The sequence below is a fragment of the Crinia signifera genome, chromosome 6 (genome assembly GCF_055691185.1).
Source record: "Crinia signifera chromosome 6, ASM5569118v1, whole genome shotgun sequence".
NCBI lineage: Eukaryota > Metazoa > Chordata > Amphibia > Anura > Myobatrachidae > Crinia > Crinia signifera.
The window spans coordinates 220,377,072-220,401,883 of NC_139222.1; the positions used below are offsets into that span (position 1 = coordinate 220,377,072).

The following is a 24,812-nucleotide window of genomic DNA, read 5'->3' on the forward strand; positions in this document are numbered from 1 at the left end:
GATTGAGAATTCGCACAGCAACTATCGGCTCTGAATCTGGTCCTAATTCTGCTGTGTATGTCTGTGGATCTGAGTGCTCACTCATCGCACCAGAGAAAGTATTTGCTAATACCCCTTTCACACTCGCAGAGCCGGGTCATACCCGGGAATGTGTTCCCGGATGCTTCCCGGGAATGTACCCTTTCACACTGCACTCAGACCTGGGATCGACCCGGGACAGCCCCATTCACACTGATCCCGGGAAATCCCTGTAAATACATATGCATGTCATGAGAAATGGACTCCAGGGCTCTGAAAGATGACATCAGCATTTGTGAGCCCAAGAAAGCTCCAATCAGCAGCTTTTTTAAAGTCCTGAATACCCAATCCCACTGTACGGGACCATTCACACTGACCGCATCCCGGGTCGATTCCGGAATCTACCCAGGTCAGGAACTGGGTAGAAATCCCGGGATGTTCATCCCGGGATATTCTTTCAAGACCCTTTCACACTGAGCTAAATCCCGGGTTGATGCGCGTTCATGTGAAAGGGGTATAAGTTGCTTACCATGATCATTGGCTCTGCATATGTCTGACATACTATATTACATACTTTTCACTTTGTTTTGGGCAGACTACAGCTTGTTACATGCTAATTATGCATCTGGCCTGGGCTAGTGACAGTCACTCTAAAATCACACACTTGGAAACCCCCTTTAGAAATCCTGCGTTTGCCCCTGTGCAGAGGGGGACATGTAGAACAAAAGCAGATGTGTAGAGAGGAATGTGATCTGCAGGCTGGTGGCACAGACTGGTTGCATGAATGTACACTATACAGATTACTAAATAATGGCAAATTAATAAAAAGTGAAAGATAGATTTTAGGTTTTAATGACATAATTATTTTTATTATTTAAATGGTATAGTTACACTATTGTAATTAGAAATATTAAACAATGAATGTTTTAAGTCAGACCTGATCTCCCTTCAACCTGCCCGGCAGCTACCCAGGAGGACTACATATAATATGGTACTTGCTGTGCCATTTTATTACATGCGATAAATCACATACATACAAAAGGCTCTCAGGAAGGCTGCCGGCGTGGAACAGGCTGCAGTAGCAGCAGGGGCAGGAGATTTCATAACGTCATTTATATGAATAGGAGTATTGATATCGCATGCCTGCCTCTCTCTCTCTCTGGCTGCCAGCAGGTGCTTCTCTGCAGACTATTGGTGTGTGCCAACAGAGCAGCACTGCCAGCACACAGCACAGCTAGGGCCCTGATCTGATGTGATAAATCGCGGGTGCTAAAAGGCACCCACAATGGCACGTATGATCTACAGGATTCGGTCCAATGCACACTTGAACGTGCATTGTATTGGTCCTGCTGTCAAACTCCTCCAATGTGGCCAGTTTTCATCTGATGCGGATGGATCGGGCCGTTACATCGGATGGAAACAGGCCAAATTGGACCGGTGTATGGGCACCTTCAGAGCATGCCCTAAGTTTCTCTGCGGGGATGTGGCTGGGGGACAGGCATGATAACAGATGACCCGTTGTGCTCTGATAAGGCCAGGCAGCAAGAAATGCAAGATGCCATTGCAATGTTTGCTATACCCATGCAGGCATTAACTTAATTGTGACTAGTGACAGGGGCCCTCACAGAGGCGGAACTCCCATTGGTGCAGCAGGCCACTGAGGACGAAGGGGCCCACTGCCACCACCCACTGCTGTGTGGCATATTGTGGTTATAATTTTGAACTTGAGCCAACTACTCACACGTTGTGCCACTAGGCCCTCACAAGCTATGTGTCCTGCGGTGTATTTATATCACATATGTATTATATAAAATTGACATTACTTACAATTTGCTGAAGTATAATGCGTAAAGAATGTACAGTAGTTAAAGCAAAGAAAACTAAACTTTCTCTGAAGTAATTAAAATCTCTTTGCAAGTTTTAAATAAACATATCCAAGGTGATTATGTAGCCATGGTTACATCTTATCAGGAAACAATCATTTGACTTTAGACTGCCACACTGTTTGGGATTCTGTCTGGAGACAGGTAGTAATATGGCAGCTTCTTGTTCTTGTTTCGGTCCTGAATGAAACTGCTGATCTCTTCAAGGTTCTTCCTGAACTTTGCCATCGCTTCCTTTACTGATTTTTCAACAAAATGCTCATCAGGGTAAAGCCCTAGAAATAACTACATATACAACATGCTGTGAGAATAAAGCAGGCTCAGCACTGACATCTACTGTACACATTGGGTATCACATTGCTAGCACAATCACAAATGATAAATTGATGTTTGGAACGATTATTCTTACCTTTGCCCACCAGTATAACACCCTTATGCTGACCCATCCTGTATTCATGTTGATAGGTAATTTGCTATATTGTAAAAAATGACTTAAATGTAATACTTAAGAGGATACTTTCTGGTCACCCGGGGACCACACTGTCATGTGTCTATCATTGACCTCTACATCCAAGACTGGATCATGGAACCCCAAGGGATGCAGGTTTCCAGTGTAACCCACTGAATGACTGGCTCTGTGAAAGTTCACTTTCCATGTATTTGGCTGAACTGGCTACAAGTACAGACATTTAATTAGTGTGGTAAAAAGTAAAGGTGTGAACACGCGGTGCGATTTTGGCTATCCATTTTGGATATACTGTATAATCAAAATAGTTAGCAAGTTAGTGAAAAATGCTTTGAGCATACACCCCCCCCCGTTCAAGTGCTGTCCCTCCGTCCTTGTCAGACAATGCTGGTTTCCGGTTTTGTCCAGGAGGCAGCCAAATTCCTAATCTTAGTGAACATATACAATAGTTTTAATAATTCGGGTTCCCAGAGTCAGAAACTAAATATGTGGCATAAAGGAGGAAAGAAGACTCTCTTTGTTGGGGCACTACTTACTGAGGAGGAAAGGGTTCAAGGGGTCACTATTTCTCAAGACAAGTCAGATGCTTGGTTGCATAGGGAGAGGAATCAGCAGCAAAAAGAAAGAACTAATACTGTATAGGTACCCTCTCATCTATAATAAGATGTTCAGTTCTGGAGGCCATATCTCTAAAAGGGTATAAATATATTAGAGACGGTACAAAGAAGGGCAACCAAAGTGGTGCATGGCCTACATCTCAAAACTTATTCGGAAAGACTGAAAAAAATCTCAATATGTATAGTTTAGAGCAGAGAAGGGAAAAGGGGACATGATAGAAACTTTCAAATATATAAAGGGTTTTAACAAAGTCCCAGAGGGAAACATTCTTCAAATTAAGGGAAGTAATAGAACATGAGGACATGCACTGACACTAGAGGGAGGTAGAGGGTCAGAGGAAATCTGAGGAAAAATTACTTCACAGAAGGGTAGTGGACAAGTGGAATAGCCTCCCATCAGAGGTGGTAGAGGCTAAAACAGTAGAAAAATATAAACATGTATGGGATAGACATAAAGATATTCTTACAAAGAAATAAGGATAAAATAGGGTTTAATGGTAACAATATGGTTAAAAAAAGGGGCAGACTAGATTGGCGGAATGGTTCTTATCTGACATCAAATTCTAGGTTTCTATACTTAAAACCAGGAGTGTAAAGCTGGATACACACTATAAGATTATTTTACCAATCTGGCCGGTTGGAATGTAAATCGGGTTATGTCTGGGAACAAATTAAAATCAACCATTTGCGACCAAAAGCTCCCTGAGGACTGTAACAAATAACGTTTCTTTGGTCTACATTTGCCTGGATATAGCATTTAATTCCATGACAATTTGACTTGTTTGGCCTATACTACATACATAATCATCCAAATATGCTATGTTCAATCAAGTAATGAAACCACAAAATCACCAGGGTAATTGTGATGGCTAGGATTTTTCCCATCTTTCCCAGAAAACATCCAGGGATATTGTACCTATCTCTTTGTATAATGTAGATATATGCACAAATTGCAAATTTGTTTACTTACTTCATTATCTTGGAACTGACTTAATGCCCACACAGCTCCAAGATGCCAACACGATCTGCCTCTATCTGGTAAGCTCTCAATAATATATTGTATTGTAACTACCCCCTTCTCGGTGGGTGGAGGACAGCGCATAGTGGGAGGAGAATTGGGAATCCAAGAGCACCAATCATACTGTAAAGAATAACATATCAATATATTAGCTAATGTAGAAGAAGTAATTACGTTTTACTGTATATAGCCATCAAATTACTCCTCAGACTTTGTCAGTGGGGGACTTTGTCATATCCATCAGACTTTGTCAGTGGGGGACTTTGTCATATCCCACAGACTTTGTCAGTGGGGTCTTTCATCACTGATGAAGTCTGTGATGAAATGCGTATGGGTGTGGCCTAACTTATGCAAATTTGGAAGCAGCCGGGACTGAGACCGAGGGCTGTGCCGAGCACCGAAGCCACACTGTTACAGAGGTGGTGTTTAAGCCGGGAGACTGTGAGTGCACTGAGCGGCTCTGTCTCATTGTTGCTGTGTTTGCCAGTGTGGAATTTGTTTTTACGCCGAGTGGTACCCAGTCCACCAGTGACGAGTACTTTGGTACGCATGTTGTACATTGTAACTGTTCTTCTTGTAAAATATCTTAAATTAAAATGGACAATACTGCACTATTGGGCACCTCTTTCTCTCATTTGTTCTAAAAATGGCCAAAACCAGGTTGGGCAGATGGAACATATTCAGAGAGAGTTAGGTTTGGATGAGTTATTTTGTTTCTGTGCAGGGTAAATACTGGCTGCACTATTTTTACACTGAAGTTTAGATATTGGTTTGAACACACTCCACCCAAATCTAGCTCTCTCTGCACATGATACATCTGCCCCAGCTGCAGTGCAGCATTGTTTTGCTCATTTGGAGAATACATTTGTCCTGCGATCAGGTCTGAATTAGGACCATACTTTGACTGAAATTGCACATTGGCTGCAGGGGGCCCGAACCAGGAAGCACTGTGAAGGCTTTACGCTAATGCACTGTTTACAGCTTTGGTACTCTTTACTTAGAAGGGCGCCCACGATTTTGATAGTGGGCATCGTTAGTAAAAAATCTCGGGCATCTCGGGCATTGAATGCACTAAAAAATCGGGTGCGATCAACCGACGAGATGCCCGAGATTTCCCATAGGGAACAATGTTAAATGTCTCAATTGACCCAATTTTCCTGTTCAATGCCTCAATTGACCCGATTTTTCCATAGGAAACAATGTTAAATGGGCCACAGAGGCCAAATAGGCACCCTGAAGTGTATAATGGCCACCCGAATTGTTAACGCCACCCCACGATCAACGTCAACCCGATGCGTGGCGAGCGCAGCGAGCCCGCGAGGGGCGGCGGTACGCGTCCTACGACCTTTTCATACCCCCACTATCCACGTCGGCGTGGAGTTGAGAATAGAAAGTGTGGCGAGCGCAGCGAGCCACCGAGCCCGAAGCGTGGCGAGCGCAGCGAGCCCCGCGAGGGAACGCGGACAGCTGTGAAGCCCGCGAGGGGACGCGGATACCTGTGAAGGTATCCGCGTCCCCTCGCGGAGCTCGCTGCGCTCGCCACGCTTCGGGCTCGGTGGCTCGCTGCGCTCGCCACACTTTCTATTCTCAACTCCACGCCGACGTGGATAGTGGGGGTATGAAAAGGTCGTAGGACGCGTACCGCCGCCCCTCGCGGGCTCGCTGCGCTCGCCACGCATCGGGTTGACGTTGATCGTGGGGTGGCGTTAACAATTCGGGTGGCCATTATTCACTTCAGGGTGCCTATTTGGCCTCTGTGGCCCATTTAACATTGTTTCCTATGGAAAAATTGGGTCAATTGAGGCATTGAACAGGAAAATCGGGTCAATTGAGACATTTAACATTGTTCCCTATGGGAAATCTCGGGCATCTCGTCTGTCGCATCGCACCTGATTTTTTAGTGCATTCAATGCCCGAGATGGCCGAGATGGGCGCCCTTCTAAGTAAAGAGTACCACAGCTTTTTTCCAGGACCTGCTCTTATCTGGGCCCTTCTTCTGGCAAGAGAACAAGATTCACATGAATATAATCATTTTACTTTGTGAATTTACACAGCAATTTACACAGCACATATTTATCAAATCTGCATAAAAAATGCACCACGCTTCGGGCTCGGTGGCTCGCTGCGCTCGCCCCACTATATAATCTCAACTCCACGCCGACGTGGATAGTGGGGGTATGAAAAGGTAGGAGGATGCGTTCCGCCGCCGCTCGCCACACTTCGGGGTGGTGTTGATACTGGGGTTGACCCTAAACAATGGCATAGGTGCAGGTGCTTACAATTGTAAGCACCCATCACATCTCATACTATGCACACATCACATCTCATACCATCACCTCTCATTGTAAGCACCCATCACATATCATGGCATGGTGCTTGTACAATGAAATATCACATCGCATTCCGTGCACTGAGATCGCATTCAATATTTCATTGCATAAGCACTCCTATGCACTTTATATGGACATCGCATCGCATGCTACTATAACGCGGCATGCGATGCGATTTCACTATGGTAAATAGCCCAGTACACTAAATGCGTACTGGGCGCCCTGCTAGGAAACAAGTACCGAAATTTAAATTTGTCATAGAAAAATGAAAACAATGGTTCTTAAAGTGCCCATACATGTACCGATTACCCGCGTTGTGCGTGCGATGCAATCAAAAGACAGTACAAAAAGTATGTGCAGCACATACTTTTTGTACTGTGCGATGAGATGCCGGGGGAGCGCGCATCTCATCGCACCGGGAAAATCGGTGCGTGTATGGGCACCTTCAGTTGCTCTTTATGTTATTTGCGACCTTAAAGTACATTCCATTAATCTTGGACGTACCTGACCAAAATTGACAGCAGCGTGCTGCCCAGATGCAGTGAACATGATAAGGGTGAGATATTCCACCAACTTTTCTTTGGTCTTGATGGTTTTGGGAAATCCTACAAACATAAAAGTAAGTGTAAGTTTCTTCTTGTGTTCAATTATCATCTTAATGATATTGAGCAAGACATTGCTTTATTAGAATCAATATACTGTAATACTTTTGATTTTGTAATGCTTTAAAAAGCTGCAAAGCTGCTTTTAGTATCCTTGAATATATTGTATTGTGGCCCCATTGATTTATTGACTTTCAGTTTTGAGAGTTCTGTGCTTTTATCTATTCTATTATGAATGTCCTTGCCACTGAACGGTGTTTCCCTCTCCTTCTGTAGTGACTACTCGGCAAAAAGAATGATTTAAATCAGTGGTGTCAAACTCACGGCCCACCAGCTGTTGTGGAACTACACATCCCAGCATGCCTTGCCACATATTTTATATAATGGATTGCTAAAACTGTGGCAGGGCCTGCTGGGACGTGTAGTTCCACAACAGCTGGAGGGCCATGAGTTTGACACTACTGATTTAGATCTTATATTTCATTGTCTCCCTTCATTAAATTAACTCTCTGGGCCAGATGTACCAAGCTTCAGAAAGTGATAAACTGGAGAGTGATAAACAACCATCCAAACAGCTCCTACCTGCCATTTTTCAAAACCAGCCTGTAACATGGCAGTTGGCTGGCTGTTTATCGCTCTTCATTTTATCACTTTTTGAAGCTTAGTACATCTGGCTCTCTCTGTCTTAACTCATTTGATTTTCTCCTTTCTCTTATATACTTAGAAAAGATTTGCCCCCTTTATCTACTAACTGGGCAATCTCAGCTTCTGCCTTTGCACAGTTGGTCTACCTCCTTCCTTCTAAAAAGATACACCTCTTTGTCGTTTTTAATTTGAGACGGCTTGTATCTCCTAAAGGCCGTCTCTTTTTTGCTTTCACACTAGTTGATACGTCTTTTTTAAAACCACACTGATGACTTTCCCAGTTGTGTTGTCCTAATTAGAATACTAACATATTCAAATAAGACTGTGATGCCAAATTGTATCTATACAAATACTTCAACTGTTAAAGTGTAATATAAAGCCTTGTATTCATCTTTTCCAATGTGCATATTTTTATGGGCTAGCTTATCTTACCAGAGGCTTCATTGTCCCGAAGTCCATACACAAAAACATCTTTCACAAAGGCTTGTAGCTCAGTGTCTTTGCACACACTCTCGTTGCTGTCATAATATATGTCCACAATATCGCCCACAAAGCTGTATAAAAACAATAAAATGCAGAATAGACAGTAATAGACAGTAATATAATATTCCTATACATGTTAGGGTTTCATGTACAGATGGAGTGGGGCTTGTCTTTGCAGGGGATGGCGATGGTGACGCCAGCCGCCATCCCCCACCACCCGCCATCTGTATCTGCGAAAGGGGACGCGCGCACATGAGATACGTGTGCGTCCCCTTTCGCAAGGTTCCCACGGGTCCCCGCTGGCTTGTCGGCGGTCACAGTCTGGCGATTCGCCAGCAAGAGGGAGCCCGGCTCCATCTGTACCAATTTCATTATTACTATAAAGGCGTCCATACACAGGTCCTATATGGGCGGTGAAATCGGCCCAAATTGGAAGTGTTTGACATCAGGTTCAATCCGATGCGTGTTCCCGTGCGCAGTGTATCAGAGCCTGGAGATCTTATGTGCAGGACACACGGGTGCAGCGGCACATCACGGGTGATTTTTTGCATCCGCCATGCATTGCATCCGATTTGCTTGAACTCCCCCAGGAGCTCCCCTGGAGTCCTTTTACATGTGATTTATGGCATGTAAAAAAAGGTGTAGAATGTAATGCCACCCGAGTGCAGTGGCCGTGCGGGATGCTAGTTGACCTCAGGCAAAACCATGCCTTGTAAGTGATTGCCCCTTTAAAAAATGTCAGAGTTCGGTCAGTATCCCGCAATGCCGCAGGACTCGAAAGGCATCACATTCCATTTCAAGTACCGAGTCGGAGGTAGCCCTCCCGGGGAGCTGCTGGAAAAGTTCAAGGGGAAATCCGGTCTGACTTGTGCCGCTGACAAGTTGGACCTGTGTATGGCCACCTTTAGAAGTCTTTACAACAGTACAGCATATCAATAGGATTACTAGTTCTATTGGTAAATGTGGACAGAGAATGACGTGCGTTTTTTTTTCTGGTAAACAATTTCACTGAGTAGTTGCAAGTGAAGCAATAATCCTACAACAGTTTTGGGTAGGTGTGGTTATGGAACACAGAGGCTATGGCTGTGTGCATTTTAGGGGAGTGTAAATTGAAAGGATATGTTTTGTTTTGGGATATACCTTTTTACAAACTATGATTTATAACGACACATGAGTGTATGAGATAATATAATACAGCCCATCATACCATAACGTAGAAGCGCCAACAGTAGCCTGTATGCTGGGCTGGGGAGAGAGGCCACTGCAGCAGTGTCCTCCCTCTCCCCACTGCCACTGTCTACAATGTATAAGGGGGAACAAAAGTACCCTGGCCCCTCCAACAGGCCGGGACCTGCTCCCCATCAGCACCATTGAGCAAATGCCTGGAATATACTTACCCATCAAATGTATGACATCATCCTACCAAATAAAGGATTGCTAACGGCCGCATTACCATACGTATGCCCAGCGTTTTCATGGGAACGCCCACGATACGCGGGGCGTACGCATATGGTAATCAGCCCTTCATGACCTTCTCCACCCCTGTTCAGATGGTTCCGTACGATCATTTTCTGCACGGATCTCAAGCCGTGTTGGGACGTGTGAGGCGTTCGCACATGCGCAGATACGCCTCTGCACATGCACAAACACCAACCATCGGCCGTCCGTCCGCATTCGGAGCCATCCGAATCAATCAGAATAAGGGCCATTGTGTTTTGACTGGTCCCTACCTGTTTGGCAGGAAGGAGCCTGCACATTTACATCTATTGCTGCATCTACACATTGCATTTAAGCAGGATGCAGTCAAATAGGAGCCGTTTAGCAGGATGCTTACTCAAGAGGATAGATTTGATATACTATATACAGTATACACACACACACAAGTCTGCTGCATCCTGCTAAAAAGCAATGCGTAGATGCAGCCTTAGGCATTTTTCTGCAGATATTCCACCACTGCCAACGTACCATCGACCCAGCTGTCACAGTAGGCTAACAGGTTGGGCAGTGGGCAAGGTATGTATGACACATGTGACTGGCAGTTGCAGCAAAATATATGTGACTGGCAGTTGTAGGAATCTTCCTGCAATATATACAGTTCACAATACGAGTAAATATCTTTGGTACTGTATGTAGTTTATATAGGAGTATGTGAGTAATATGTACTTTGAAGATATGTACTTTGAAGAGGAATATATCTGTGCAGTATGTAGTTTGTATATTAATATTTATCTGCAATATGATAAGGAGAGTTACAGGTGAATGAGAGAAGGGACATTGAGGAGACTTTACAGGAGGGGGTTAGGGCAGGGATGCTGAGGGGGAGGGCCACAGAAGCTGCTTGTGAAAAATGGCCAACCTACACCTGGCTTTGCAGCTAGTTGCCTACATAGTTGCCTGCCCTCCTGCATTCTGCAGGAGACTCCCTAAATTAGCAGCAATCTCCATGGCTTGCTGAAGAGTCTGAAGTCTCCCTGGTGTCACCTAACCCACATTATGTAGCGGTTACATTTTTGAGGGAAAAATGAATCAGAAATATATACAGTTAAATGGAATCATCAGTATCATTCCCCTGCATTGGTTATAAGGCACAATGATTTATATGGCGACATGCATTTTAAATTAGGTTTCTAATGGTTTATCACTTATAAGAAAACCCAATACATGAACAAGCCCTTCGGCAAGTACAGTAGATCTTACTATATGCTCTGGGGCTCATCTACATTTTGATGTACAGTAAGTTATGTTATGACACGTCTCTCAGATGTAGCAGTCCACATTCACGGTTCACCTTCATGAGTATGATTCAACTTCTTTTTTTTTTTGTAAACATTGCAGTTTGAAATAATGGGTTACACAGGGAGTTGCAACAGAAACAGGCCAGTTTCAGTTTCCTCTAATGCTGCTTTCACACCGCAAAACCTGCTTAGACCCGATATTTAAAACGTTTGTTAAAACAGGTCAGAGCAAGTTTAACCCCTTTCACACCACATGTAAATACCAGGTCTAAAGCAGGTTTGCGGTGTGAAAGCAGCATGATGAGAGGCAGGGACGAGATAATCCCGGGACTCCAATCACAAGCTGTGGGATGCTGGAAGGGTAAGGCTAGGGTAGGGGGTCTGAGCATCAGCTGGTCCCACTCTGAGCGGACCCAGCGCATTGAATATTTAATGAGCGGGACCGCATACATTTCTAACTCCCTTTACAAGGCACATATTGCAGAGGTATACAACCCTTTGCAAGTCACATATTGCCGATAAATAACCCAATACAAATGACATATTGCAAAGATACACACTTCAGCCTCACTGCCTTTTACCCCTCCTCAGCGTCCCTGCACTCATCATCCTGTAACTCCTCCTCAGTGTCCCTGCCCTCATCCACCTGTAACTACTCCTCAGCGTCCCTTCCCTCATCACCCTTATTTTACCTCAACCCCTCACATAACTTGTCCATACCCCCTCTGGCAATTCCTCATCAACATATCTGCCCTCATCCCTTCTGGTAACTCCTCCTCAGTTTCCCTTCCCTCATTCTCCTATTACTCCCCCACAACATCCCTGCCTTTAACCCTTCCCATAATGCCCTCTCAACCCCTCATGTAACTCATCAATGTCTCTGCCCTCATCCCTCTGTAACTTTCACTCAGCATCCCCCTGACCCCTCCCTGTAACTTTCACTCAGCATCCCTGCCGTGACCCCTCCCTGTTACTCCCCCCTCAGTGTCTCTGGCTTCACCCCCTTATGCAATTCCCCTTCAGCATTCCTAGCCTCAACCCCTCCTGCAACTCCTCCTCAGCATCCCTACCCTTTCCCCCTCCCATAACTCCCCCTCTTCATCTCTTCCCTCAACCCCTACTTAATGTATGTGGCTGCACCCCCGTCCTGTAACTGTGAATAAATTAATGTGCTATAAATTGCTCTAATGCCCGGAATGAGGGTGGTATCACAATGTTAATGAGCTTTCATGATGTTAAGGCTGATCTAGCAATGTGAATGAGCTAATGTTTTCAGGATCTATAGAATGCTGTAGGTTAGTTTAGCCCTGCAACTGCTCTAATGCTTCCAAGAGTTACAGTATAAGTTGCTCTAGAAATAGGAATAAGTTAGCACTTTAACGAGCTACATATATAGGTTGTTTTTCCTGAATGGACTGATTTCATATACTGTAGGATGACCTGGCCCTACACCAGGGTCATAGGCGTGCGCAGCTCATTTTATTAGGAGGTGCACCTTCAAAGGGGTGTGAGTAGCTCCACCTATTGGGCGTGTCTAACACAGTCAATCAGGCGTGTCTTTCCTCATCTATTGGCACTCGCTACAATATAAAAAGTCTCTCAGCCACACCATAATCTCCTGCCTATTTCAGTTTTACTCTTCTAATTACTCTGTGTAACAGCACATGCAAATAAAGTCATACACATATATGGATGACTCAGGTATGTAGTAATATGACAATGGTCTAGTTAGTACAATTACCAATGCAAACACACATTGTTCATTGATGGGCGCTTCTTTAAATGGAATACAGTTCTAAAAAGCAAAAGTCTTTGGTTAAAGGTATTGCTGGTAATGTTAGCGGCAGGGAGGTGTTCATAAGGGTGGGCACAGCATTAGGGGGTGCCTGTGCACCCCTAACACTCAATGTGCGCACACCTATGACCAGGGTTGCCTACCTGACCCTCTCCTTCAGGGAGAAAATGCTCTGTTCCTGGACTCCCCATGTAATGTATGATTACCATCACCTGTGGTGACACCTTTCTTATCGATTACCTAGCTCACCACAGGTGATGGCAATCATACATTACCAGGTAAGTCCAGGAACAGAGCATTTTCTCCCTGAAGGAGAGGGCCAGGTAGGCAACCCTGCCCTACACACACATGAGTTGATGTTTTGATTAGTTATAGGTTGGTCCAGCCTTGTGAATGAGCTACTGAATATATTGGCAGCCAGCTCGTATGGTTAATGTTGAAAGAACAATCTTTCTCTTCTGGTTCTAATTTGTTGTGATTTTAAGATTAGTTGAGTCGGTTTACTTTTTTTATTGCAAATATTCAAATGAAAGTTGATTTATTCTGCAGAGAATCATGACTAAAATCCTAAAAATGCTATAATGCAATGATATAGGGATACATACAGTTCTCTTACCTAAGTATTGCTTGCCAAACCTTCATTCCATCATCTCTGTAGAAATAATATGGAATTTCTTCCTTGTTGTCCATGCCCCTCAACTTTATTGCCTCTGGCAAGCAAAGAGACTCATAGGTAAATTCCTTCATGGCTCTTATCAGAAGCTCAACATGTCCTCCTCCGCCTGTGGCATTGGCCTACAACATAATATGCAATGATAGAAAAATGGCTTTTAGTTTATATGGGAATTGTACTCCATCTACAAATATAAGATGCATTAAGTCGTACCCTTGGCCATGGCATAACTCTTTGAGAAAGGCATGTAGGAAACTTGTTATATGTGACCCCAAGAGGTAACAAACCTTTGTCCTCTGCATACATTAATAAAGGGATCTTATTAAACTATCAACTGTTAATGTTCCGTGCATAGAAGGTCCCTGATACCCCTTTTAGACTACTACCCGGGAATTACCCTGCATTTTGACTGCTGGATAATTTTTCCAGGTGCATCCTACACCCTTTCACACTTACAGCAGCAAATTACCCAGTGAAGCAGTTCTACTCAGTAATTTGCTGAAAAACCCGGGGTTTTCTTATGTCTAAAAGGGTCAACCCGGGTCTTAAATCCCGGGTCCTCATCCCAGGTAAAAAGAAGGGTCGGAGACCTGGGTTTAAACACCTGGGTTGACCCTTTCAGACATACCAAAATCCCGGGTTGATGCGTGTTCCTGTGCAAAAACCTTGGATTTTGCCGTATGTCTGAAAGGGGTATAAATGATCTTTCATCTCTTAGTTTGGATAAGTGCAGTCTACTGTATATAAAGCTGGCCATATTCTGGTCCACCAACCGCTTGGCATGACTGTAGCTCTGTTGAATTCTCCTTCCACGTGCATGATGGACCAAATTGGAAAGACTCAGACTGTGAGCACTCCGCCTGAATATCCAGATCTTATAAAGTTACATTAAAAAGGTTGGAGGATGACTGCATGCAAATCTGATATGGACATTGTCTGAGTGATGCCACCATTCACCACCCAAATAAGCCTCCCTTTTAATGTACATAGGAAATAATGGTCTTTTTGTACCATAAATGCAATGCTTCCAATTAAGCCTAGAACAGACTGATGGCCTTCCAATCTCATCTTCTATGGGCACTTTATAATGAGCATGACTTGCAATTGTCTCAGAACTTTGCATTACCAATCCTTCACCAATATATCCAACCAATAATCAAACATCTCTGGTAGCGAGGGTGTGCTACTGATGTCACATCACTTTCATTATTTTTTAGCAGGGAATATATGATAACCTAAAACCACTATAATTGATTGTATTATAATTTCCTGGTTGCTATATAAAATAGATAGGAGCCCAAACCTTATCAAATAGTCCGCATTCACAAATGAGCTGCTCTCGTGCCTTTGTGTTGATTGCTATGGTGAATCTCACATGTGGTATCAGAAGCTGAAACAGAAAATTGATCTTTTGTTAAAAATACACGTTATTGTCTTGTTAAATGATGACACACAATAATTATATTGATACACAAAGATATTTTGAGAAACAATAGGCCAGATTAAGAGGTTGAACGAGTAGAGATAAAAGGACCTTATTCTGGTTCCCTCACAAAGCCAAATTCCTTCTCAAATGGACAAAACCATGTGCACTGCAGGTGGGGCAGATGTAACTTGTGCAAAGAATTAGATTTGGGTGGGGATTTACTTCAAAGTGAGTTCTATATTGCAGTGTAAAAATAAAGCAGTCAGTATTTTCCATGGTTGCCTACCTGACCCTCTCCTTCAGGGAGAAAATGCTCTGTTCCTGGACTTCCCTGGTAATGTATGATTACCATTACATGTGGTGAGCTGGGTAATTGATAAGAAAGGTGATTCACCACAGGTGATGGCAATCCTACATTACCAGGGAGTCCAGGAACAGAGCATTTTCTCCCTGAAGGAGAGGGTCGAGTAGGCAACAATGGTATTTTCCCTACACAGAAACAAAATAACTCACCCAAATCTAAAGGCCCCCATACATCGAGGCGATTTGGTCCGATTTCGGCCGATTGCGACCAATCGGCCCGTTAAATCGGACCGAATCGCCTCTTCCTGACATGCCGTTGCGTCCGATGCACGGTCCCGTGCGCATTGGACCCGACCTGGTGGCAGCCGCATCACTGCCTAATTTCCATGGGAACACCCATGAAAATCTGGGCGTTCCCATGTGCGCAGCCCGACGCCATCGACCCACGCCCCCAATTTGCCATGCCCGCTCGCACCCAGCGTATGCACATGCGCAGATATGCGCATAAGGAAAACATCGCTCCGCCAGGCTGTGCAAACGAGCGGGGGAGCTTGTAAACCAGAATAAGGCCCAATATTTCAAAGTACAATTATTGTGAAAGGAGGAAATGTGACACCTTTTTCAAAATTCAGTTCATGAGAATCATAAACTACAAACAATGCATAACTTATGTTTACACTTCTAAACCTATCCAGTTTTGAATTTGCTTACACGTACAAGCCACTGTTATTTATATTATAATGAGAATGGGACTGGAAGTGAGGATGCAAATTACTTCCACACAGTGCTCTGAAGGATGGCTGGGAACCACTTACACCTGAAAGCAGATGACACAGTCACACAGATACTTTTCATAAATATTCCTACTTTATCTTAGTGCCTGCAGCTATGGAAGCTGGAGAATGGTGAATATCCTAGTATAAGATATTTGATTACAACTATTAGACTTCTTTTTGTGTCTTTATCTAGTAGTATATACAAGTGACAATTGTCCAGAGTAAAAAAAGGGGGGAGGTGATCAGTGCGCTACTATCTGCAGCTGGTACTAGGACTTGTCAGGTCCTCAAAACGTATAGGAAAAAAAGGGGTGTGTGTACCAGCGCGGGCTGAAAAGAATATAATGAGCAAAAATTTGCAGAACGGTATCCTGGAGGATATGATGATTTCCGTGTCTGCCTCGGATAATGAGTCCGGATGGGATGGTGCAATGCACAAGTAGATGTCCTGGTTGGTGTGGATAAACTCAGGTTGTAGCGGTGTGCTGGAGGTAGAATGGTCCACTTGATAAAAAGGCTCAACGCGTTTCCCTGGGCCAAAACACCCAGCTTCTTCAGGAGCAGGATATCCTGCTCCTGAAGAAGCTGGGTGTTTTGGCCCAGGGAAACGCGTTGAGCCTTTTTATCAAGTGGACCATTCTACCTCCAGCACACCGCTACAACCTGAGTTTATCCACACCAACCAGGACATCTACTTGTGCATTGCACCATCCCATCCGGACTCATTATCCGAGGCAGACACGGAAATCATCATACCCTCCAGGTTCTACCATCTTTCCCATCAGAGACACCTAATTCTCCATCTGGACTCTGTTTTGGGATCGCCATTGGCCACCTGGTCACCTGCTATTATGGGACTACACCTTCAGATGTCAGTGTGGTAATATGCAAATTACATGCTATACTCTAAACTATAAATTGTGCTGAGAATTGAATGTCCACAGGTTTACATTTTTATACAACATTGTAACCCCCTTTTATGACTTGCAAAATTTCATATGCTATTACAGCTTTTTAAATTTTATCTTTAATAAATTCTATATTGTAAAGGATACCGTTCTGCAAATTTTTGCTCATTATATTCTTTTCAGCCCGCGCTGGTACACACACCCCTTTTTTTCCTATACAATTGTCCAGAGTAGCTTGTATGCACTAAAAGTTATTATCCTTTGAATTTGTTTGCAAGCATGCAAAGTAGGGCTGTAACTGGTAAAGAATGACCCAGGTCAGAGTGGCAAGTGATATATATGCAAATATACTAACTTACAGACAGAGTATTATTGTTGTAGGATATACTACACCGCATATTGGGGCTAATTCAGTATTCCTCACAGATTGCAAAAAATCCCTGTGCATGCGTTGTGACCACAGACCAAGTAGCAATGGGGTGAATTTATGAAGCTTGGAGAAGTGTTATCTATCCCCATAAAGAACGTTATGAGCAAGGTGATAATGGTTCAGCCAATCAGCTCTTACCTGTCAATTTACATATTGTAGCTGATTGGCTGAACCATTATAACCTTGCTCATAACGTTCTTTATGGGGATAGATAACACTTCTCCAAGCTTCATAAATTCACCCCAATGTGAGTGGAGTCAAACTGTTTAGAGTGGGCCACTGCCACTGTGACCTAAAACATGGGCAGCCTGCGCCTGTTTCGCAGCAGGGGGCGGCACTGTGATGTAGATCGCTTGATGTATAACATGCTCACAACAGCGATGGGCTGGCAAAATATTTCCTGCACATCGGGGGGACCCAGCGCATGTAATCAGCATATTTATTCATTTATGGGGCCTATTTGTGATCACTTATGGGCTCGTTAAACACTTCTAAGAGAAAGCTATCTTATTATTAGGGGCCAGATTGGGGTATCCTAATATTCAGAAAACTTTGTCTGTGAGAACCTACAGTAAGCCATTTTAGGATGGTATTGGTTTCCAGAGTCCTGCTACTTCCTATGAGAAGGAGCATTGGGTAAAGAAGAGAGATCTGCTCCTGTTCCTCCAAACTATGGTTGATCATCGACCATCGCTTGGGCACAAACCATTGATGGTTTAATGTTGTAGATGGTACAGAACCCAAAGATGGTGTTCCCCACCCCCAATTTGGAATAGGGACAAAGCCTAGCCCTGCCCCCAATGTGCCTATGAAAACACCACCCTCAGGTCCAGTGACTGAATGAGCAGGGATGACCATCGGTTGATGAAACCATTGTCCTCCATTATATAGTTTGCTATCATCAATGGTCACTTAAAGTTTCATCAACTATGGTAACTATAAATGGTGAGCACACCATTGGCCGCCCCTGTGTGCCATTGTGCATGTTTGAGTTAGCACAGTGTTAGGTTTCCCGCAATGAAGCAGTCTTATTCAGCCGGGGGACACTATATACATAAGGTCCCCCAGCCGTACCATGAGCACCATGGCTGGTCAGCCTTGGACGGGGTACCTGGAGGTGTGGGGACCCCCCCCCCCAATAAAGGGGTTCTTTTATGACAAAAAAAAAAAAATCACACTTGTTCATTGCTAAAATCACCCTATATCGCACTTTTCATGCCGGAATACGCACCTCATTAAATATGCGAATTCGCGGAAAAAATGCGATTTTAAAAAACGACGATATAGGACGATTTGAGAAAAAATCGCATTTTCACAAAAACGGTAAACCCACTAAATCTCGCCCAATGGGTGAAATTTAATAGAATGAGAGATTCAGAAAGTGAGAGATTTGGTAAGAAATCTCTGTTTTTTTAAAGTGGCAATCATTTACACAGCAAAATCACACTGGTTTTGCAGTGCAAATATGTGGTGTCACAGATATGTGGAAGGGTTTTTTGTGGAACCATTTGATTGTTCGAAATTGCACATGGATTTGCGAATGGATAGCGATAGTTTCACAATTCTCTCATAAATTACACGGGGCTGGTTTTATTTCTGTCTGGGCGGCAGCTGTCTACTCACAGTCATCTGCAACTTTGCACAATAGCGATCAGGTCTGAATGAGGCCCTTTATGTGAAGATATGCTACAATAACATATAATGATGTGCAAAGCCAAACATCATGGTGAGTTCACCGAAACGTGCTGTATAGTAATGTAACCCAGGTGCTTGCTGTGCCCACTTATTTTAGCCTAAGGGAATCGGCATTTTTACAGTGTCTTATTTATAAACTATTAACATAGTGCACACATTACCTTACCTTAAAAATGGGATGCACAGCAGGGAGTTGGCGGTACATAGCAATCGCAAAAACTTCTGTAAGGAGATGCGTCCTCAGGAGATGGGTAATTGTTTGATGAATATGGAAATCTGATGACCGTGCCCATATTTTAGCTAATATCCAATCATATTTCGAATCTGATGGCAAAAATATTGGATTTTCAGGTCCAGGTTTTTGGTTGAGCTACAACGTATAAAATAACAGTTACATTCAGAGTAATCTAAATGACACTACATCACATTACTACATTTATGGGGAGATGTAATAAAAAAACAGTATTGGCTTCGTGAAAACAAGCATCGAAATTAGCATTGTGTGCTCACTAATAATTATGGCTAGTAACAATTGTACTTAATATTGTTGATGCAAGTGAATTGACCATACACATTGGTATCAGATCTTTTTTTTTGGGGGGGGGGAGGGAGATAAATGGATACCACTAAATATCTTTTACTGTTATACCAAAACCAGCTTTCAGATATTGTTTTTGGGGCATTACAGCCTTTACCTACACATTCTAAATAAGGGGATATTTTGTAATACAATACCTGTATAGCAATCGGGACAATCTTGTTCTCAAGGTTTTTGTACAACAAACAGATGGGAGCAGCAAGGTATTGGATGGTACACGGATCTGTTTTGTTAGCAGAGACACCATCAAGAAGTTTGAAATCAACAATGAAGATATTACCTATCTGTAAAAAATAGAATAAAAATCAAATACAGTTTTACAAATATACTGTATATGCTATATAATAAAAGGCTAACTTTGCTCCTCACCTCTATGGGGGAAGTTTTGTCCTTTATGGCGACCACTAAATGGCATTTCAACTTCTGCTCCGTTTGGGCGCACACAGCCACTGGCGCTTAGATATACTTATTCGCAAGAGACGGCACTCTTGCGAATAAAGCACAGCGGAGATTGAGGTCTTCCACTGTGCTTTATTGTTTGCAAGAGTGTCGCCTTTTGATGTATGTTTTGGAGCTGTGTTTGGCTCAATTCGGAGGGCACCTTCACACATGACCGCTGTTTACCACTGAGTGCCAGCCTTGGATATATATGTATACATATAGCAGTCCAGAAGGAAGGCACTCAAACACCATTTTTAAAGCAGCATACAGTAAGTGTCTTTCCCTCAATATACTTGTGCGGATTTAAAAATGGTGTACCTGACCTAGCGGAGTTCATTATTGGAGTGCTGGCATATTGCAGGACTATGTGTATATATATATATATATATATATATATATATATATATATAACCAAAGCCCTGCACTCTCACCCAAAGACCAGATGCCTGCTGGGGTGCCATTTAAAGAGTACCACAATAAAGCAGCCCTCCCATTGTAGTACCAAATTATCCCAGGTATGGGAAAAATCAGTCTGCGGTATTCCGTTTAATAATCCTAGAAGGAAAAAAGCCTGGCAACATTTCAGTCCCAACATGGACCTTTATCAAGGAAGCGCAGCAGAGTCAACAAGTATCAAATAATCCAATCCAAATGGCAAGGGGGGAACATCCTTTTAGATTGGATTCCCCCCCCCTTTCCATTTGAATTGGGAATAAAATGTCTGAATAGGAGGCATAGGAGCTAGATCATAGATCCAGGTTATTGCCCAATATCCATTGGAAATATCTTCCTATATCCCACTTGAGATTTTCTTATCCCGTTGGAAAAGAGTGCTTTTCCCTTATACATAAAGAATACCAGTAAGTGGACACACCACTTTCAAAAAATCTTTAAACCTAGCTTCAATGGTATAGAGCAGGCATGTCCAACGTTGGCCCTCCAGATGTTGTGAAACTACACATCCCAGCATGCTTTGCCACAGTTTTCCTATTAGAGAATGCTAAAACTATTGCAAAGCATGCTGGGATGTGTAGTTTCAAAACATCTGGATGGCCAACGTTGGACATGCCTGGTATAGAGAATATAACCCCTGATGAAGTCACATGGCGAAATGCGTTGGGTACCATTATATCTTGGAAGAATTGGATTATGGAATCCGTGTCTGATTGATCAATACATTTTACTTGTTTTTGTTTGGTCTATCCTTATATTGTATAACAGGGTGGTGGACTGTATTAAGCGCACCCTATATCTTTTTCTCTATCTATCCCTTCCTCCACTAACAGGGAGGGTTTATAGAGTGCTGCTATAACCATAGGCGCAAACAAAGATCTACCCCCTTTTGTTATATATATATATATATATATATATATATATATATATATATATATATATATATATATATATATATATACACACACACACACACACACACACACACACATATATACATAGGATAGGGTATAAAGGCAACCTCAGGTGGCCATTTTTAGCCAATTTTTTGCATTGACTACAGTTCCAGCATTGGACTCTGGAACATAAGTAACAAAACATTGGTGTAGTGTGGGCCACCCTAGACCTACTGTATGTGCACCACACACATTGCCCCCAAATCTCCTCTCTATATACCCATTCTGTAATGACTTTGTCACACCTCAGAGCATATTTTTCTAGGGTCCAGCAGGTCCCAAGGTGCCCCATAAAGATATCCTGGCCATCCAAAATGTTCCTTGAGGTGCAGTGCCCGACTACCGAATGACGTCATGACATCACATAGATCTGTCCACACTCCCAAAGTCCCATTGATGTTTTTGGATACAATAAAACATTTTTGGGGAAAAACAAAATGGTCTTATCCACTGTATGTGGACGTCAATTTACTTTACATGTGACACGGGTATTAAGCCTAATTATAAAAGACCTAGAGCCTGATTCAGATTTGTATGCAATGCCGATGTCCACACAGCTGGGCAGTTATTGAACATTTATTGGTCGATTGCAGGTGGCATTGATAGAGTACTTTGGCGTGTGCACAATCAGCAGCAAAAATATAGTGCTGTGGATTGTTTGAGGAGGGCCCCAAACCGATATCTTGCCTAGGGCCCCATGAAGTCTAAATCAGCCTCTGCCTCAGTACTGTACTGTAATATTATTCTACACGTACCTCCAATTCCTTCTCCAGCGTAAGATTACGCTCAAGGCTGCATTCCACCATGCTCTGTGTTACTGGGAAGTTTTCTGGTATTTTTTGGCATTTTCTGATCAAAACTGGGTTGCAGCCATTAAGAAACTGATATCCAAACATGAAGTCTTCTTGCCAATGCTGCATTACATATTCTACATAGCAGGACACAGGAGGCACATGTTTACATATGAATTTATAAATAGATTATTTAAGTTAAGTTTTAATTAATATACAGATGGAGCACTTCTTGTTCAGCCGGCGGCTGGCGATAGAATCGCCAGCCACCGGGAGGGCACACGCATGAGACGCTCACGCGCCCCTTTCCGACGGAGCTCTCCACTGCCTTCCATTACCTCCCCACCGCCTCCCCGCACCCCCTAAACCTGCCCATCTGAAGCGGAGACGGGCAGGGTTTCTGCTCCCCGCTGCCAAGTGACTGTGATGCAAGTGCGTGTGAGAGAGGGAGATTGCTGTTATTTCAGGGAGTCTCATGCAGAATGCAGGAGGGTAGGAAACTATGCAATAATCCTAACCTCATTACTAATACCCCTTTTACACCAAAAATCCCGGATCCGACCCGTCCAACCTGCAGACGCAGGTTGGGTGTCCCCCATTCATGTAAACAGGAGCCGGGTTGGATGACCCGGCGTACCCGTTTACACCGCCCTCTACCCCAGCCGTTTTCTACCCAGGTCAGGACGTGGGTAGAAGTCCCACGTAAAAGGGACATAGCGTGACCCATTTACACCGCCGCTGACCCGGGTCTGACCCGCCGAAGACCCGGGTTTTTGCAGCGGTGTAAAAGGGGTATTACTCTAATATTCACCATCTGGATTCATAGTCAATTTGAGCATCAGGATTCCATGGCCTGGATTGCGACTGTCAGGATTATGAGTGCTAGGATCATGACTGTAGTCCATTCTATATATATAGTATGTCATAAGTGTTGGGTAAACTGTATTGAAAACATATAAAAAAAAAGCCTTTCCACTGACAAGGAACTCACCTGATATTGTATTACTTATTCTGACAAAGATTCTCTCAAAATCAGCAAAGTCACTCCACGAGGACTGGAACATATGCATAAAACTGTTGACAAAGAGGTTTTCCATCCTATAAGATATGAAAATAGACATAAAACCAGTGTCTTTATTGTTACATATGTGAACAGCTAATACAGTACATGTTTCCCTATTCAGTAATCAGATGCTACAGACACAGAATAAATGGCACTGTATTGTTCTACACACTTCTACAAGTCAGAGTAGTGTTCATTGGCAGTGTGTGCAACAACCGGTTAGTTTGCATTAAGTTACAGGATGTTAAGCAACTCGCAAAGGACAGCAGTTGGGAGAAACATTTAAATGAGTACATTGTACACGAGTGGTATCTTCTGAGTACTGAGTCTTGTGTAAGATCTGAATACTGGATAATCTCAAACCTACAGTTAATGAACAACCAATGGGTACACACTGAACAATATTGTTAACTATATTGTTCAGTGACATCACCGGGACACCCGCCGAACATGCAGTCACTGACTATATTGTCAGTGTCTATATCATATTCAGATGATCGGGTCTATCATTAATGATCTGTGATATGATATCTTGCTATCCCGCATATCGGTCATAAATATCGTATAGTGTGTACCCAGGTTAAAAAGCCTAGGGAATTATCCAGACCGGATTGCTGCGGCACGGTTTAACAGCGCCCTGTGATAACCCTGCGATTAGATAGCCACTGCCCAGTCCCACCCATACAAGCCTGCACATTGCTTAGCAGGAATGCAAAAATAAACTGGATTGGAGTTTTGCTGAAGGTTTGCTGCAAATCCATTTGCAAGTTGCTCACCATCAAATGAGCAATTCCTTTACCACCCACAACGCCAGCTTTCAGCCAATCAACTTGCGAACGGACAGAGATGAAAAAAGTAGCAGGATTTCATCAGAGGACGGCACATGCACGCTATGGGCTGTATGCCCCTTTCTGAGCAATATCCTCTAGTGTGTATGGGCAACACTCAAATCTTAACATTGATAATGGGATTTACATCAATTTAAACAAAGAAATATATATGTGTGCAGATATACTCTCTCCATTACATTTATAGGTTATGGGGGAGATTCTCTAAACTAAAAATGCGGCAAAAACCCTGGTATCGGGTTTTTACCGCATTTTGGTATGCACTAAGCATCTCCCGCCGGGTTATCGCGGCGGGGGGCATCGCCAGAAAAATCTGGCGATGCCCCAATGAAGCCTATGGGCTTCTAACGCAAACCCACCGCCGCCTCGCACCGACCCCCCTCGCCTGTGTCCGGACAGCACAGAGCTGTGCTGCCCGGACCTGTGACCTCCTCCTCCCTACACTATAATCCTCTTCTGGGTGCAGGGAGGAGGAGAGCCCAGCACAGAAGCAGCAGCGCCGGGTAAGGGAGGGAGGGGAGAGCCGCCGGCTCCCCATGGGACTCATTGACTCTCACCGCAAAGGACAAAAGCACGCAATAATTATCGCATAGGTTAGTGCATATGCGATAATTATGAATGCGGTAGCCGGCGATAGGGGGGCGGTAAGGGGGCGTGGATGTTAGAGCATCCCCCCTATATCCTGAAAGCACCATTAGCCATACAGTATATCATTTATACTGTACAGATAGAGATACATTTTGAATTCACAGTTCTCATAATAATCCACAGCCTTACTCAACGGGCCTAAATGTAATGAGGTCTAAGTTCAGCAGTTGTGCAGGATCCCGGCCAGATTTGGATGTTTTTTTAAAGGAGC

General features: G+C 43.5%; 1 protein-coding gene across 1 annotated transcript in view; it reads right to left on the reverse strand.

Annotated features, from left to right (window-relative positions):
- Positions 1-879: 879 nt before the first annotated feature.
- ALOX5 (arachidonate 5-lipoxygenase) overlaps positions 880-24,812 on the reverse strand; it is a 56,656-nt gene continuing 32,723 nt past the window's right edge. The window contains exons 5-14 of the mRNA XM_083148876.1: positions 23,034-23,140; positions 22,007-22,179; positions 19,539-19,685; positions 18,970-19,173; positions 14,569-14,655; positions 13,209-13,387; positions 8,012-8,133; positions 6,837-6,937; positions 3,955-4,125; positions 880-2,186 (exon numbers count right to left, since the gene is read on the reverse strand). Of these exons, the coding sequence (XP_083005002.1) occupies positions 2,007-2,186; positions 3,955-4,125; positions 6,837-6,937; positions 8,012-8,133; positions 13,209-13,387; positions 14,569-14,655; positions 18,970-19,173; positions 19,539-19,685; positions 22,007-22,179; positions 23,034-23,140 (1,471 nt within the window). The 3' untranslated portion in view covers positions 880-2,006. The remainder of the gene's footprint in view (positions 2,187-3,954; positions 4,126-6,836; positions 6,938-8,011; positions 8,134-13,208; positions 13,388-14,568; positions 14,656-18,969; positions 19,174-19,538; positions 19,686-22,006; positions 22,180-23,033; positions 23,141-24,812) is intronic.